We start from the raw sequence: 14107 nt of genomic DNA on the forward strand, positions 1-14107 counted from the left end.
TTCCTACTAAAATAAACAATATTGTATAGTATGCTATCTCTTTGTCGCTGAGTGTAGTCTCGCAATGAATCGGATTGGTCTATGGAAAAACTACGAATAAACTATAGCTCCTACGAAAACGGGAGTACATTCAAACATATGTAGCCAGGATAGTTCTGTAGTGTGTCGGACGAGAGGAAGATAGCGGTTGAAATTCACAACTATCTAGGTCAGACATGGACATAGGTTGCCCTGTGGGGCACTGCTCTGACTCCGTTGCAAGCCAGAGCCAAGAAACCACGCCCACCACGCCACAAAGAGCAAGATAGATGATCTGTTGTCACCACCGCTCCTAACTTCGCAGGATCACTAGTACCCCACTTCTTTGAGCGTTTGTAACAACATTTGCTTCGAAAAAGTAATAGTTACCGAGATATCTTTAGTTAATCTTTGGCGGAAGTATAATGACAGAACTTTTTTAGTTTTAATCGTTCGTTTACGAATCTTTTACTAACGCATTTGTGACGCTTTTTCTGATTAACACGAGTCCAAACACGATACAATTTGCATCACGCTTATTCGTTTAATCAGAAGAGTTTCCATTATCCGAACCTCGCGTCCCACTGACTAGTTCGGATAATCGAGGTTCTACTAAATCGTGGATTAAACAAGTAAATACGGTCGAAACTGTATCATGTTGGGTATCATTTGGCGTCGCGAATGTGTTGGTGGAAGTTTCATAAAAAAATAATTAAAATCAAACCAGCTATCATTGAATTTGACCGAACATGTACTGAGCATTCACTGGAGAATATATGAGTAACTATTATTTTTTCGCACTGTATGCTTTACTACTTTTTTAGTCGGCATTCAATACTCTTTCGAATCGCATATTTAAATATCACACATTATAATACAGAAACTCAAGGTTACCTTTACATCCCAATAAACTATTAAGACAAAAGCAAACTAATGATAAAATTGCATGTCTTCTTTTATATAAAGATACTTTTGTTTGAAACTTTTTGTTATGCAACAAGTAGGTTACGAGTAAATTCAGGCAGTTCAGTTAAGTGACTTACCCTGTATAGCCTTTACAGAATTTAATAGGCATACAATAAATTTAAACAGTCTCCTTTTTCTAAGAAATTATGAACGCTGAAGAATTTCTAATCACTATAACCATAAAATAAATAGTAGTGCAAGAGGTTAAACAGAGGTCGAAAATCTATGGAGATCGTTGAACTTTTTTGAGAATCGTCTTCATGTTATAAGTTCCAATGGGAATGAATAAAGGAAAACTCTGGAAAGTAGTTGTTAGTACTTGTTAAGTCAGAAAAGTTAAGGGGGGACCCTAGCATAAACTACTAAAATTAATGCGAATTTTAGGAATATTTTTATAAAAAGAGCATTTAATATTCACCTTCGAAATTTTATTGGGTATTTTATCAGTCTCATTAAACGGTATAAAAAAATGTTGTTTAACACTAAAAGAAAGAGTATAATAAAGTTATATGACTAGCTCGTGAATAGTGGAACTATGGGCTAATGTTTAACTAAATCAATAAATATAAAACAGATATATTTTTTCGACTGGAAAATTTTGAATAAAAATTAAAAATTGGCAAACAATAGAAAATAAATATTTGTGCAAATTTTTCTGTTGTGTAAACTGGAAGAAGACATCTAAAGATATTTTAATAGAATTAGGTTAATTATAGTTGTTTAAAGAGGGCCGTTATCTCATGACTATATGTAACGAAACGGATTTCCCACTCAACTAATACATGTGGGGATAATTTCCAGAAATGTAGAAGTAACGTTACACTTTATCTAACTGTATTGAAAACAATATTAAGTCTATTAGTACACTGACGTGCAAAAAGTGCATTAAATATTCATCGGAAAAAGGTTGGTGGTTTCAATCTGTCATAAACAATATTAAAAAATTATACAATAACCATTCTGGGCTCATTTTAAAACGTTGTACGATTTAAGATGTACAATTCTTCGTCAGGAGGTTATAACAATTGAAATATCATTGAGTACATACACACGATAATTTGAGATTTTTAATTAAAATACTGTCTTGCTTGTTTTTAATACTCATTTCCAGAATTTCCTGGCTAAAGGAGTGCTGTACCATTTTCAACCTTTTAACCGGATGAGGTTATTTACTAAAATGGTTTCAAAATTTGTAACTTCAAAAAGATCAACAAAAGAATCATCGGGAACTCCGGTCACGAATACTGTTCCGAACTCAGTGACCTCAGTTGGCTAGCGAATTAGAAAGGGTATGACATACGGCCCTTTGTCACAATAAAAACTTTCCACTGTGGATGTTCTATTGTTGGAGTCAACATGCCTTTTAGAAACAAACTTGCTACATATACAATATCACTTATTTACTTGCTAGTTAATATTTAATTACTCCACTTACAGTAGTCAATAACTTTTTCACTTTCTCAATAAAATAAAAATCTACTGTATATTTCATTTCGGGGGATTTCATAGGAAAATATTTTTGTGACTGAATGTTATACATTATATGCAGTACATTTTTTTGCTAAATTATAATGATTCAAATATCCACAAATTTTCAAAAGTCAAAAATATAGTGCCCAACTACTTTTTGAAGCTACTATATTGTGGAAACAGTATTGCATTTATTATTTCCCAACTTTCTATCTTTTAACTACTATTTCATGAACAACGATGCGTCATACAATTGTCACCATACTTCGTAGTTCTATCTCCGCCTATATGGATTTATCTAAACGTCTTTTATCTTGTTATCGGGTCCGATACACATAATTGTTAGTTCGTGCGAATGATTGTAAATGAGTTAGGTTAGAGGAAGCTCTGGAAAATGTAGAACTAATCGGATCCAGCCACTGCTATTTGTCGTTTGATTTCCTTTCTTGTAAACAGGACTTTCTTGTACACGGTGTATAGATTAACTAGAAATATTAGTAACATGAAAACTTTCCAGAATAATTTTATTTTGCATAAAGGACCACAATTTAGCGGTACTTCACAAAATAACACGGAGTGCTTTGCTTGTAAACAAATGTTAACCCGCTCGGTTTCAGGTTTTAATAGATATTTTAGTTTTACGAAGCAGGAAATAGATAACGCTATCTATCGATTTTAGTAAATATGGATAAGAATTTGTCGGAGGCTCGTGGGACTATTGCAGAACAAATTGCACAATATGTGGAGCGACATGTACTCTAGTGTGTACATAGCTTTAGTTAGATTCGTTCGGTGTCTCTCTCTACTACGCCACCGAGCTGGCGTTGATCTTCTTTTTCCAATCCTTTTCGGATTCTGCGTTTTAGGTTCTGTTCACCCTCCCCCCACCCTCAATTTTGCTCCTCCTCCCTCGAGTCCTTTCGACTTGATTCTTTTAATTTGCTCCTTCGTGAACATGAAGACCGCTACAGAGACCCTCGTTTGAATTGAAGCTAACTTCCGTTACGAAGTCTCCTATGTTTTCCTCTATTTCTGTTCGAAGCGATTAACCGCGTTTTTTTGGCGATGCGTCCCGACTGCTGGCGCTTTTCGAGTACTTCAGTTCGATGTCCCCGTTTTGTTTACAGTATCGATTGCTCATTCCTGGTATTCGGTTGCTCTATTTACTGCCCTTTTAATCCCCGTTCAGCCACCCTTTCAATTGTACAATACGCTGTTTGATTACCTCTTTCATCAATTGCCATCGGAAATGCCTTTCTTCGAGATGCAAAGGAAGTTCTTTAGTACTTGCTGTAGGGATACTTCAGTCCATTGTTTCTCTCTCTCTCTCTCTCTCTCTCTCTCTCTCTCTCTCTCTTTCTCTTTTTCTCTCTCTATTTACAAACTACAGCATGATAAGTTTGGAAAACTTTCGGTTTGTATTGTTAATCAATGGAACAACTCAAGCAACATTATTCTTCAAACCCATTGCAGGTAATTCTTTTCTGACTTACCGACGTTTTTGAGCTCTCCTCGGTTGGCAATGTTATCTACTAAACCATAGACCACAAAATCAGTACAGACATTGCATCTTATGGGCTTCTCTGTTTAGACCTCGGAGGGTTCTAAGCGCCTCCGTACCATTTCGATGTAGCGCCCATTATTACCGACAGTTCATGGATTTAGGCATATTAGCAAGAACTGAATATTCTGTATACTTCATTTTTACTACATATGGCGCGTGTATTTGAACGGTGGAAATAGTATTTCTGAAGTATGTATTACAAAAATATAGTAAAATATAGTAAAATATAGTAAAAGTAATTTGATTTCTATGCGTAACTCTATTTTTGTTCTTCATGTCATCGAAGAAAGTATATTGTAATTGTTTTACACACCCATGCTAACCAATGCTCTACTTTATTTGCAATTATGTCAGTGTAAATCTATGCAGTTATTGAATGCATATACACATATTTACTAGGGCTGTGCGAAATCTCGACATCACGGGATCCATAACGCACACCCATAACAGATACGGATGCTGAGATGCTCAGAAACGCACACACAGAACTAGAGATAGAGCTAGAGATAGAGCTAGTGATATAGATAGAGATAAGGATATAGATATAGATATATACAATACAGATATAGATTGTTCGTGCCGTGCGATACCAACAAGCGAAAAGCATTTCTTCAGTAGTTGTGCTCTGAAAGTCGTTTCGCGGACTTGCTCCGGTGAGAGCAATCTGACTAAGGTAAAAATCGCTGTGCGGACTGTTTTCTCTGAATAGACTTTCGCGTGATCATAAGTGCAGTCAGTGGAATTAAAATTCGCTACAAATCGGACAGAGATCCAGAACGACTCGCCGATTTTGAATTTTAACTGTCTTATGACGCCAGTGAATGAGGGGATAGCGTGGAAGGGCAAGAAACGCCGTCGTATATACTTCTATACGAAGCCAGCGGGCGCCTCCCTCTACGCGGGAGATACGGTGGGAGGACTCTCCCTTTAGACGCTCTTTCGCTCACTTGATGACCGAACTCGCATGCTACTGTTTACCGTGCAATCGTACTGAGGTATCTTCTTTCCTTCTAGCTCTACGGGCTGCTCCTGCTGTCGGCTATCTTCTGCCTCGCTCTCGCATTCCCGACCCGGAAACGTTGTTACAGTTTCGTTGCTGCTTTCTTTTAATTTGACTTTCGGCTTGAAGATACGTATTCATACGAAATGGAGCGGGTTGATGCTGATTTAGCTGACCAAAAGAGAACTGCTGCTCTAATTGCGAATTTCATAGCAAATGCAACCAAGTCAGAGGCAGCGGGCCGATTCAAACTAGCTGAATTGGACGCACGATTGGAATTGCTGGAGGCGTACTGGAAGGCATTCCTGGAGCGAGACTACGTTCTTCAGCGTATCGCGGATCAGCTGAAAGGCCGCTCTTATTTTAAAGAGAATGTCTACGACACGACTGAAGAAGCATACGTCGTGGCAAAGACTTGGTTTCGCGAGAAGCTTGCGCCTTTCCAGCGCGCGACACTTAATGGCCCACAAGGCACTCCTGTTCCTGCGACGAGAAGTTCAATTCAATCCTCGTTGGAAAAACTAGAGCTGCCACGCTTTAGCGGACGCCAGCGACATTGGGTGGTCTTTAAGGAGAGGTTTACAGCACTGGTTTTGGAGGACAGAACGATACCTCTAGTCGTAAAGTTACAACATCTGCTTAATTGCTTGGATGGAGAAGCTGCTGCCAAACTGAAAGGGATCGAGATCGTCGGTCCCAATTTTCTCAGGGCCTGGGAGACACTTTGTCGGAGCTACGACAATAAATTTTTACGTTTTTCTATCCACATGAATGCGCTTGACAATCTCCCGACGTCGACCAGGGAAACGAGTGAACACATAAATATGCTCTTGAACACGGCCAACGAGAGCATTAACACCTTTCGTGCGCTCGACCGCCCAGTGCAGCATTGGGATGATATACTTGTCTACTTTGTGGAGAGCAAGCTAGCTCCCTCCACGCGGCTGGAGTGGGCCAAGAATATCGAGCATGCGTCGAACGACTTTCCCAAGTTCGCCCAGCTGAAGGTCTACCTAGAGAATAAGGTCCGAATGCTGGATCTATTCGACACAGAGTCGTGCAAGGCCGATGGAGCATTATAGAAGTAGGCTATGCTGAGCCCTTTCTATTGCATCTGCATGAACATCTTCTGGCCGCGGTCACAAGGCCTACAAAGGATATGTGGCGATATTCGTTTGTCTCGTTGTGAAAGCTGTCCACCTGGAGGTAGAATCGGACTATACGTCTGCGGCATTCCTGGCCTCTTTTCGTCACTTTGTCGCCCGGCGTGGGCTCTACCGGACTATTTAGAGTGACAATGGAACCATATGCCAGGCGCTGATGCTGAACTGCGATGTCTGTTTCAGGAGACATCGGCCATGAGCCAGAAAGTCGCTGCTGCGGTGGCGAGAGATGGAGTCGAGTAAACATACATAGACTATGAGAGACCAACGTAAAAGCTTTCAAGCGACACCTCAGGCTGATAATTGGAGAGACTAAGCTGACCTTTGAGGAGTTAGTACCCTCGCAAAAGACGTCGCTGCGCTCACCTCTAGTCATTTCTTGCTTGGTGTCCCTTTTCCATCTGTATCGAAGCCGTTTGACGCTGTGAACGTGTCTACTCTTGTCTGAGTCTAAAGTTCCTCTTGCAGCTGCAGCACCAACCGAAGCGGTGGCTGCCCAATCAGTCGCCCCAGGTGGGACACCTGGTCCCGTTCAAGGACACTTTCTTGTCTCCTACTAGGTGGCCGCTGGCTCGCATCTCTCGGCTGCATCCTGGAGTCGGCAGTCTCAGTCATCCCGTCAACATGTTGATTTTCCTGCTTGTCAACGACGTCGCTTCTGCTCACTGCCACACGAGCCAGAAGATCGTGGCATTTTATTGAACTTACAAGTATTTATTTTAAAAGAAAAAACGACAAGAATAGTAAATATTGTGTGTGTACTCATTCAATAATTGCAAATAAAGTAGAGCATTGGATTAACGTATGTAAAACTATTGCAAGGGGATAATTAAAATTATTATATTATTACATTAAAATTGTAACGCTGATTTAAAGCGTAAGATAAATACACAAAGAAAAACTATTAAAATAATATTAATCTAAATAAATTTTATGTAATTTTGTAATTATTAAAAATAATCACATGCATAACAATAAGATAAATTTACGCAAGAACACTTATGGTCATGAATCCACTGATCTGCGTTACTGTAGTACTACACTTTGTAACTACCTTATCACATTGTTTCTACCGTTCAAATACACGCGCCATATACATTCGTAATCTCCAAATCAAATTAAGAATCCATAGTAGAAATGGAGTATATAGAATATTCGATGCTTGCTAGTACATCTAAATTCTTCAAATATCGGTAACAATGGGCGCGACACCGAAGAAATGTTGCCTCTCTCAAAACGCTTAGACAAAAATACCCATAAGCTGCTGTGACAGTACTGATCTTAAGTCTGTGCTTAAGATTAGTACAGACATTGCATCTAATGTACTTTGGTCTAGGGCTCAGAGGCTCTAATTGTAAGTGCCCCGTACCATTTCGGTGTTGTGCCCAATGTTACCGATAGTTCACGAGTTTAGGCGTATTAACAGGAACTGAACAGAAAACATTCACAATAGATAGAAATAGAGACATCGCAAATATTTTACAATGTTAAATGGAAAGAAATTAAGTTCAATATAAGCTAGCGTAAGGTTGTTAACTTAAGGATATTTCTTTCTAATACGCTCTCTTTATGGCGAACGGGCAGAAGAGAGCCCCTTCGCGATCGCGCCCTGCGATGTTGCGTACCTTAGATCTGACAACGCTGTAGAAGTTTGACCAGTCGAACCAGAGTCACACTGGATCTAGTTCTCGAATTCACCGTTCTCAAAGCGTAGAGGACGCTAAAATCACTGGCATTTTAAGGTGGCGGTACTACAGATTCCTATGGACATCAAGTCCCATAAGGTGTCATGTCTATTCCTATATCTCGTCTCGTATCACAGACGAGATGTATGAGTACGCCAGTTACCTTATGCTGTTTCGTGTCGCACGACCCGGGGCGACCCTAGTCTATAGGTCGTTGCGTCCCAATTTCGTTAGCTTTATTTGTGATTGGGTTTCTTCGTATTTCTAAACGAAATTTACTTCCGAACTTTCAAAAGTTCTTATTGTAAAATTGATATATCTGGTTTAAAATTGGTATTTCTCCAATCGGAGGTCCCTCAGATGGGGCAGTGAGTGAGTACGGGTATTGGCGAACTCGGGGCTTCCCGATGCGCCATTTCAGAAGTTTGAAGTTCTTCAACTATTGTTTAATTGTCGTTGGTTAGGCCGCACTCGTGTGCGCGGGGTTAGCTTGGTTCTCGTGAGCTGGTTAGATTCGCACTCTTGTGCGTGGTAAGTAGGCCGTACTCGTGTACGGAGTTTAGAGTCATGTAACATAGTTTCTTTATTGTCATCGTTTCGTCCTCTTTTCGTCGTCTTCTTTCCATCGTCTTCTTTTAGTTCGGTTCTACCATTGTATTGTGTCTAAATATTATTAGTCTGTTTCAGTTAAACTGCAATAGTTAAGAATCCTCGTCATCGAACAAAGAAACACATCGAACGAAGACAACACATCGACGAAGACACCGATTTATTTGTAAGTTAGTATTAGTTGCCGAGCAATTATTGTCTTAGCTTCACTTTGTTAATTTCGCTTGTTCATTTGGGTTACAGCCTTCTGCTGTGACCAGCCGGTAGCATTACCCTCGAACCAAAGCCTACTGCTCTGGTTTTCTTTTTTTTTGTGAATCTCAGCCTACTGATTTGATTCTTTATTCTTCCCTCGCGACTCAGAGCTTCTTCTGCTCCATTTTAATTTTCTCTCGCATTGCTCAGAAACTTCTCTGATTTAGTTTTTTAGCTGGCAATAATTGCTCGTATTGCGTGCGTGAGTTAGTTATTAAGATTGTTTATCGTCGTTGTATATTGTATGTCGAGTAATTATTGCCGTAACTTCATTTTGCTCGGCTCGATTTTTGACTCAGACACAGCAGAAGGCTGTCGCGATATTCGCTGTTGCGATATTCGGCGTGGATGCACTGAGAATGATGGTTGGGGAGCAGTACTCGCCAGGTAGAACCATTTCTTCGTCATTCTACCTAAGTCATGTCAACGCTTGCGTGGCTCGCGCCGGGAGCAGGCGATCCTTCGTCCATAAGTCTCCCAAAGACGTGTCGCGCTTGCGTTGCTCGTGGCGGGTAATTAGGAAAGGTGACCTACTGTAGGGTGGAGGCGTCCCTGGTCATCGTTCTCCGTGATTAAGCGTCGGGTATCGTACTGGTCGACTCAGAGCTTGCAAGCATTGTACGCGTCGCGTCACCCTTCTATTTCTCTCTTTGAAAGAATCAGAGCCTTTTGCCTGATTCGTTCTGGATCTCTGGATTAGTAAATACATATGTGTCCTTTTTCCAAAAAATGATTAGAAAATCGGTCGGGTAAATGTATGGCAGGGGATTAAAATTACTAACACCCGTTGTCTAATATTATTATTAGGATCGTTGTGTATGCCAACTGGATTCTTTAAGAACCACGGGAGTTGGTTCTAAAAATTATATATTTCTAAAAGCTTGCAGGATGCAGTGGGCCTGCACAAAAGCTGGATCGTTATTTAACAATATGCCTATGAAAGCTTCGTTATGCATCGGTAAGGTCGATATTCGCGGTGCACATATGGCGCTGTAGATGCGGGCCATCGAGATGACGCAATTCTCGATATGTTCGCGGGACAAAGTAATCAGAAACGGTCTAGTTCTCTCCTGTTTTTTCTTCTGCGAGAGAGTATTATACGGCGTGTTAAAAAAAAAAAGAATAAAAATATAAAGATAGAATTTATCGAAATCGCTAAAGAACGTTTAGAAAACGATGGTTGAAAACATTCTTGCACTGTTTTAGCCTTTCTTAGGATCATTCATTTATTTTATCTGTTTGCATTTATAAACACGACCTTAATTTTTACTACGATTGCAGGTGGTGTTGATGATAGCATAGTTTTGGCGATTCAAAACTGGTGGTTTTGATTTGAAGGACAAAGAACGCGGAATTATTTATTTTTAACGTGGACGTTTTTGTCTTTAAGGTGGAATTCGCTTATTATTTTAAAAAAGTGGGAGGAATCTCACATTCGTGTAAAATATTCGTGTCATCCTTGCAAAAAATCCCTCAAAACTAACCGTAACACCTTATTTGGCGTTTTAAGATAACATCTAATATTTTAGATGTAACGAAAGGTGAACCGGCATTTTTGTTTCACAAACGTGTTTCCGCGGAACATTTCAGCATGTCTACCATTATCGCTGAAAGCCCTATGCAAATTCATTGTCCATTAGGGAGTATGTTTCAGTTTGTTCTGAACAGGTTCATACATAGCTAATTGTAAGCGCGGTATATGTACCTTGCGGCAAACCGCAAGCGTCAAGTGTAATGTTTTCGTAATGTCTAGGTAGTGAAATAATTGTTTTTAGATCTACGAAGAATATTATTACGTGGTGCAATCTGTTATTATGAGAAGTTAGAAGAGAAGGCCCTATGATTTAACTTAAATTATGACTCACATAATTGATCACACACACTTTAGTTTAGAATAACATTCTTACAAATGGACCAAACCACTTCAATTTTCACCACCTTTGATCGTCTTTATGATACATAAACCAATTTACCAATTTCGATGAAATTTTCTGAATGTACATAATTTATACGAGCCTACGAAAAACATTTTTAAAAATTTTTATTACATGCCCAGATAACAAAGTCGAAAAGACAGTCTTTACTTTTTTTCGCGATTCCGACCAAATGCATTTTTTCTGCAATTTTCATTGCACGTCATTTACTAAACTAATCCTTCTAGTTTTATAGAAAAATTGAAGTCGTTTGGACTATTTGTAAAAAAATTACTATGATATCAAGTGTGTGTGTGATCGTTTATGTGAGTTGCTTTATTGTCTGGTTTAAATATGATAGTAAAATTGTCTCTGTTTTGGACAGTATAATTTTGTATTTATTTATGACTGTGCTGTAATTAGGGGTGCACGGGTATCCGAGATTTCGTGTTCGGGTCGGTCTTGGAAAAAATCGGGCGGGCTCGTGCTGGTACCCGTTTCATATGAATGCTCGGGTAACCCGACGTTTTTCGTACAACCCGACATTTTCAGGAATTCCGATTTTGTGCCCAGAAATTTTTAACTTTTTTATATAATCCTGTAGATTTTGGCGAAAAAATGCCAGAAATCCAAGTTTTAATGTTAGGAATTTACTGGTTCAGAAGTTATGCGTGTTCAAAGTTGAACAATTTTAAGCGTTTTTGACAGGGAAGGGCGCCGCCATGTCGGTGTAGAGGTTGTGTTCGATCACGAACATCGTGAGATAGAGAGAGAGAGAGAGAGAGAGAGAGAGAGAGAGAGAGAGAGGGAGAGAGAGAGAGAGGATCGGCTGTGAACTCGCTTGTCAAAAACGTTTAAAATCGCTCAACTTTCAATACACATAACTTTTGAACCAGTGAATTCCTAAAATTAAAACTTGGATTTTTGGAGTTTTCTCGTCAAAATCTACACGATTGTAGAAAAAAGTTAACACTTTTTGGCCACAGAATCGGGATTCCCAAAAATGTCAGGTTGTCCGAAAGTATCGGGTTACTCGAAAACGTCTGGTACCCGCCCGAGCCGACTTCTCAAAAACCCGACCCGAGGATTCGGGTACCCGCACACCCTTGGCTGTAATGTAATGAATCATTACTAATGATTTTGTTTAAAATCTGATGTTATGAATAAAATAATAGTTGGACGAAACAAAGCGCAAAATAAAAATGGATGGATATTAACCGAGAATCTTTTGTGGAATTTTTGAGAAAGATATAAAGCTATAAAAAAAGATATAGACTGCGGATTTGATGCATTATGATAAAAATGAGTCGATATAATTTGAAACAGTACAAAGTTCAAAAGAATTTGAAAATATCGATATATTTTTTTCAGCTTCATAAAACTACAACAGAGAAAAATAAACTACAATTTGGTTACTGTGTCCTGCAATTGATGTAAACTATTTTTATTTTGCATAAAGAATCACTGTCTAGTAGGGGGAGTTCCCCTAACGCTGGACACTTAAGGTTTTTCTTAAACAAATGAAACAATCTAATACTTAACTTTTGTTTGCGTTATTTGGAAATTAACAACCTTTGAAACCAAAATATTGCGAAAAATAATTAAAATAATTAATTTAAATTAACATTATACTTTGGTTATATTGAAACTAATACACTCTATGTGCAATATAGAAAGATAATTAAAAAATACTTATCCAAAGATATAATACCACAACTCACACGTCTTCTGACCGCAAAAATTAATAGACAAGTTATAATGTCTTATAATTTGAATGATAACTGATTATTGTTTGTTTTTGTTCCTTTACAATTTACACGTTACAACGGCTCAGAAAAATATTAAATGTTAAATATTAAAGATATAGCTACTGTCCGACGTTAGGTGCCATCCGGCGTTAGGGGAACTCCCCCTAACAAAAATTTCAACGGATGGCAACTGGATCAGCTGATTAGAAATTGTGAAAAAGTGAAGTTTACGACGCGACATATGGTAAACTTTTGTGGCGGGGTGTACGTTTTGTGTCTTTTCATTTTTATCTAGCAGTGCTGCGATAGGAAATCTTTTAGTTGACTGCGTGAGTAAATGTTACCCGTCTGGCTGTTTTATTGTGTTCACCGTAGCCAAGTACACCGCCGAGCACAATAATTGTTCACCGCATTTCTGTTTGCCGAGAGATGCTTCGAAAAACAGCGTTCTCATCAGAGCAATGCTGTGGCACAGATTCTGTGGCGCACGGGAAACCAAAAAATTAATTTACTATTCCTTAGAGATGTAAAGCTTAGCGAAGATTTTAATTACTGTTTACGACAGATATACCGAACACAATATATGTTTTATACAGTTTAATTTAACCTTCATTCCCCTTCGCTCTTCCCCAGTACTCTAAAATGTTTCATTTCCTTCTGATTGTGTTTCAATGTGTCGTGTTTGCTTGAAGTATGAAATTCCAAACTAAGCTTGGTCATTATCTAGGTAAATTATTTGAAAAATAATCGTTAAAAGAACATATGATTTTATTTAGAAATATGTTACTCGAAATAATCGCCTGTTAACTTATTTGAACAAATAAATGACTTTTCTTTAGATTACTTCGATATTCGGATTTAAAATTAAATAATTTTGTAATTATTTACAAAAAGGTACTCCTTTCCGATTTTTATGAAATTTGCAACAACTTTCTTTTTGTTTTTTAAACATTAAACTTAGGCAACCCGCAACCTTTGTTCTCTTCCATTAGAAGGTGTTCTCTTCCATTTTTGTCTTTTGCATCCAGTGAGGTGACTCTGGGTCTTATTTTTTCTTGATCGCGTTTCATCGTCTTGGGGCGTATTATTTTTGAAATTCCACCTTGGTTTGGTTTCCTTTTCGATGCACTAGTGTTTGGCTTCATGATTGAATTTATATTTGGCGTTCCTGCCCCTGCTGTATTAAGGAATTTTTTGAATTTCTTGATTTCGCAGGGGCGCCATGTGGTCGGTTTTGAGGTTAGGTTTTCCTCTTGGACCGTTGTGTTTAGCGTATTGTCTGAGGATTTTGAGTCCGTTGTGTTGTTTTGATCGTTTGAGTGATCCGTCTTGAAATATTATGCTCTTCTACTGTATTTGGAGTGTATGAACGTTTTTTATTTTTTTTGTGAGTTTCACAGGGCGAGCTATCGCTCACGAGAGTGGCTGTGGTTCATTGCGGTTTATTGCAACGTGATATGACCGTTGGCTATTGTTACAGCATAACTTATTCATGAAATAGAATCTTCTTATTCTTACATTTACTTTATAATCAAAACTTGAACAAAATTCCGTTCGCATTTTCGGTGTATTGTAGTTGCTATATGTATTGAAATACACGGATATTCTTTAGTTTTTGTATTTGTATTATATTGTATATAAAGGGTGTGACCACATAAGAAATTAAGTCGAAGGTTCGTTTTGGTTACGAATAATCAATATCGATTGGGACTTTTA

General features: G+C 38.5%; 2 protein-coding genes across 2 annotated transcripts in view; one reads left to right on the forward strand and one right to left on the reverse strand.

Annotated features, from left to right (window-relative positions):
• The window catches only part of LOC143365178 (GTPase-activating Rap/Ran-GAP domain-like protein 3), a 93323-nt gene that overhangs the window by 45751 nt on the left and 33465 nt on the right, over positions 1-14107 (reverse strand). The window lies entirely within an intron of this gene.
• On the forward strand, positions 5165-6741 carry LOC143362007 (uncharacterized). Its single transcript, XM_076801778.1, has one exon. It carries the CDS (start codon positions 5165-5167, stop codon positions 6098-6100), a length of 936 nt encoding a protein of 311 aa, XP_076657893.1. The 3' UTR covers positions 6101-6741.

The sequence above is a fragment of the Halictus rubicundus genome, chromosome 2 (assembly GCF_050948215.1).
Source record: "Halictus rubicundus isolate RS-2024b chromosome 2, iyHalRubi1_principal, whole genome shotgun sequence".
Lineage (NCBI taxonomy): Eukaryota > Metazoa > Arthropoda > Insecta > Hymenoptera > Halictidae > Halictus > Halictus rubicundus.

What these genes read in the sequence shown, in the direction of transcription:
- LOC143362007 (XM_076801778.1), top strand. Translation starts at nt 5,165, where the DNA reads ATGGAGCGGGTTGATGCTGATTTAGCTGACCAAAAGAGAACTGCTGCT.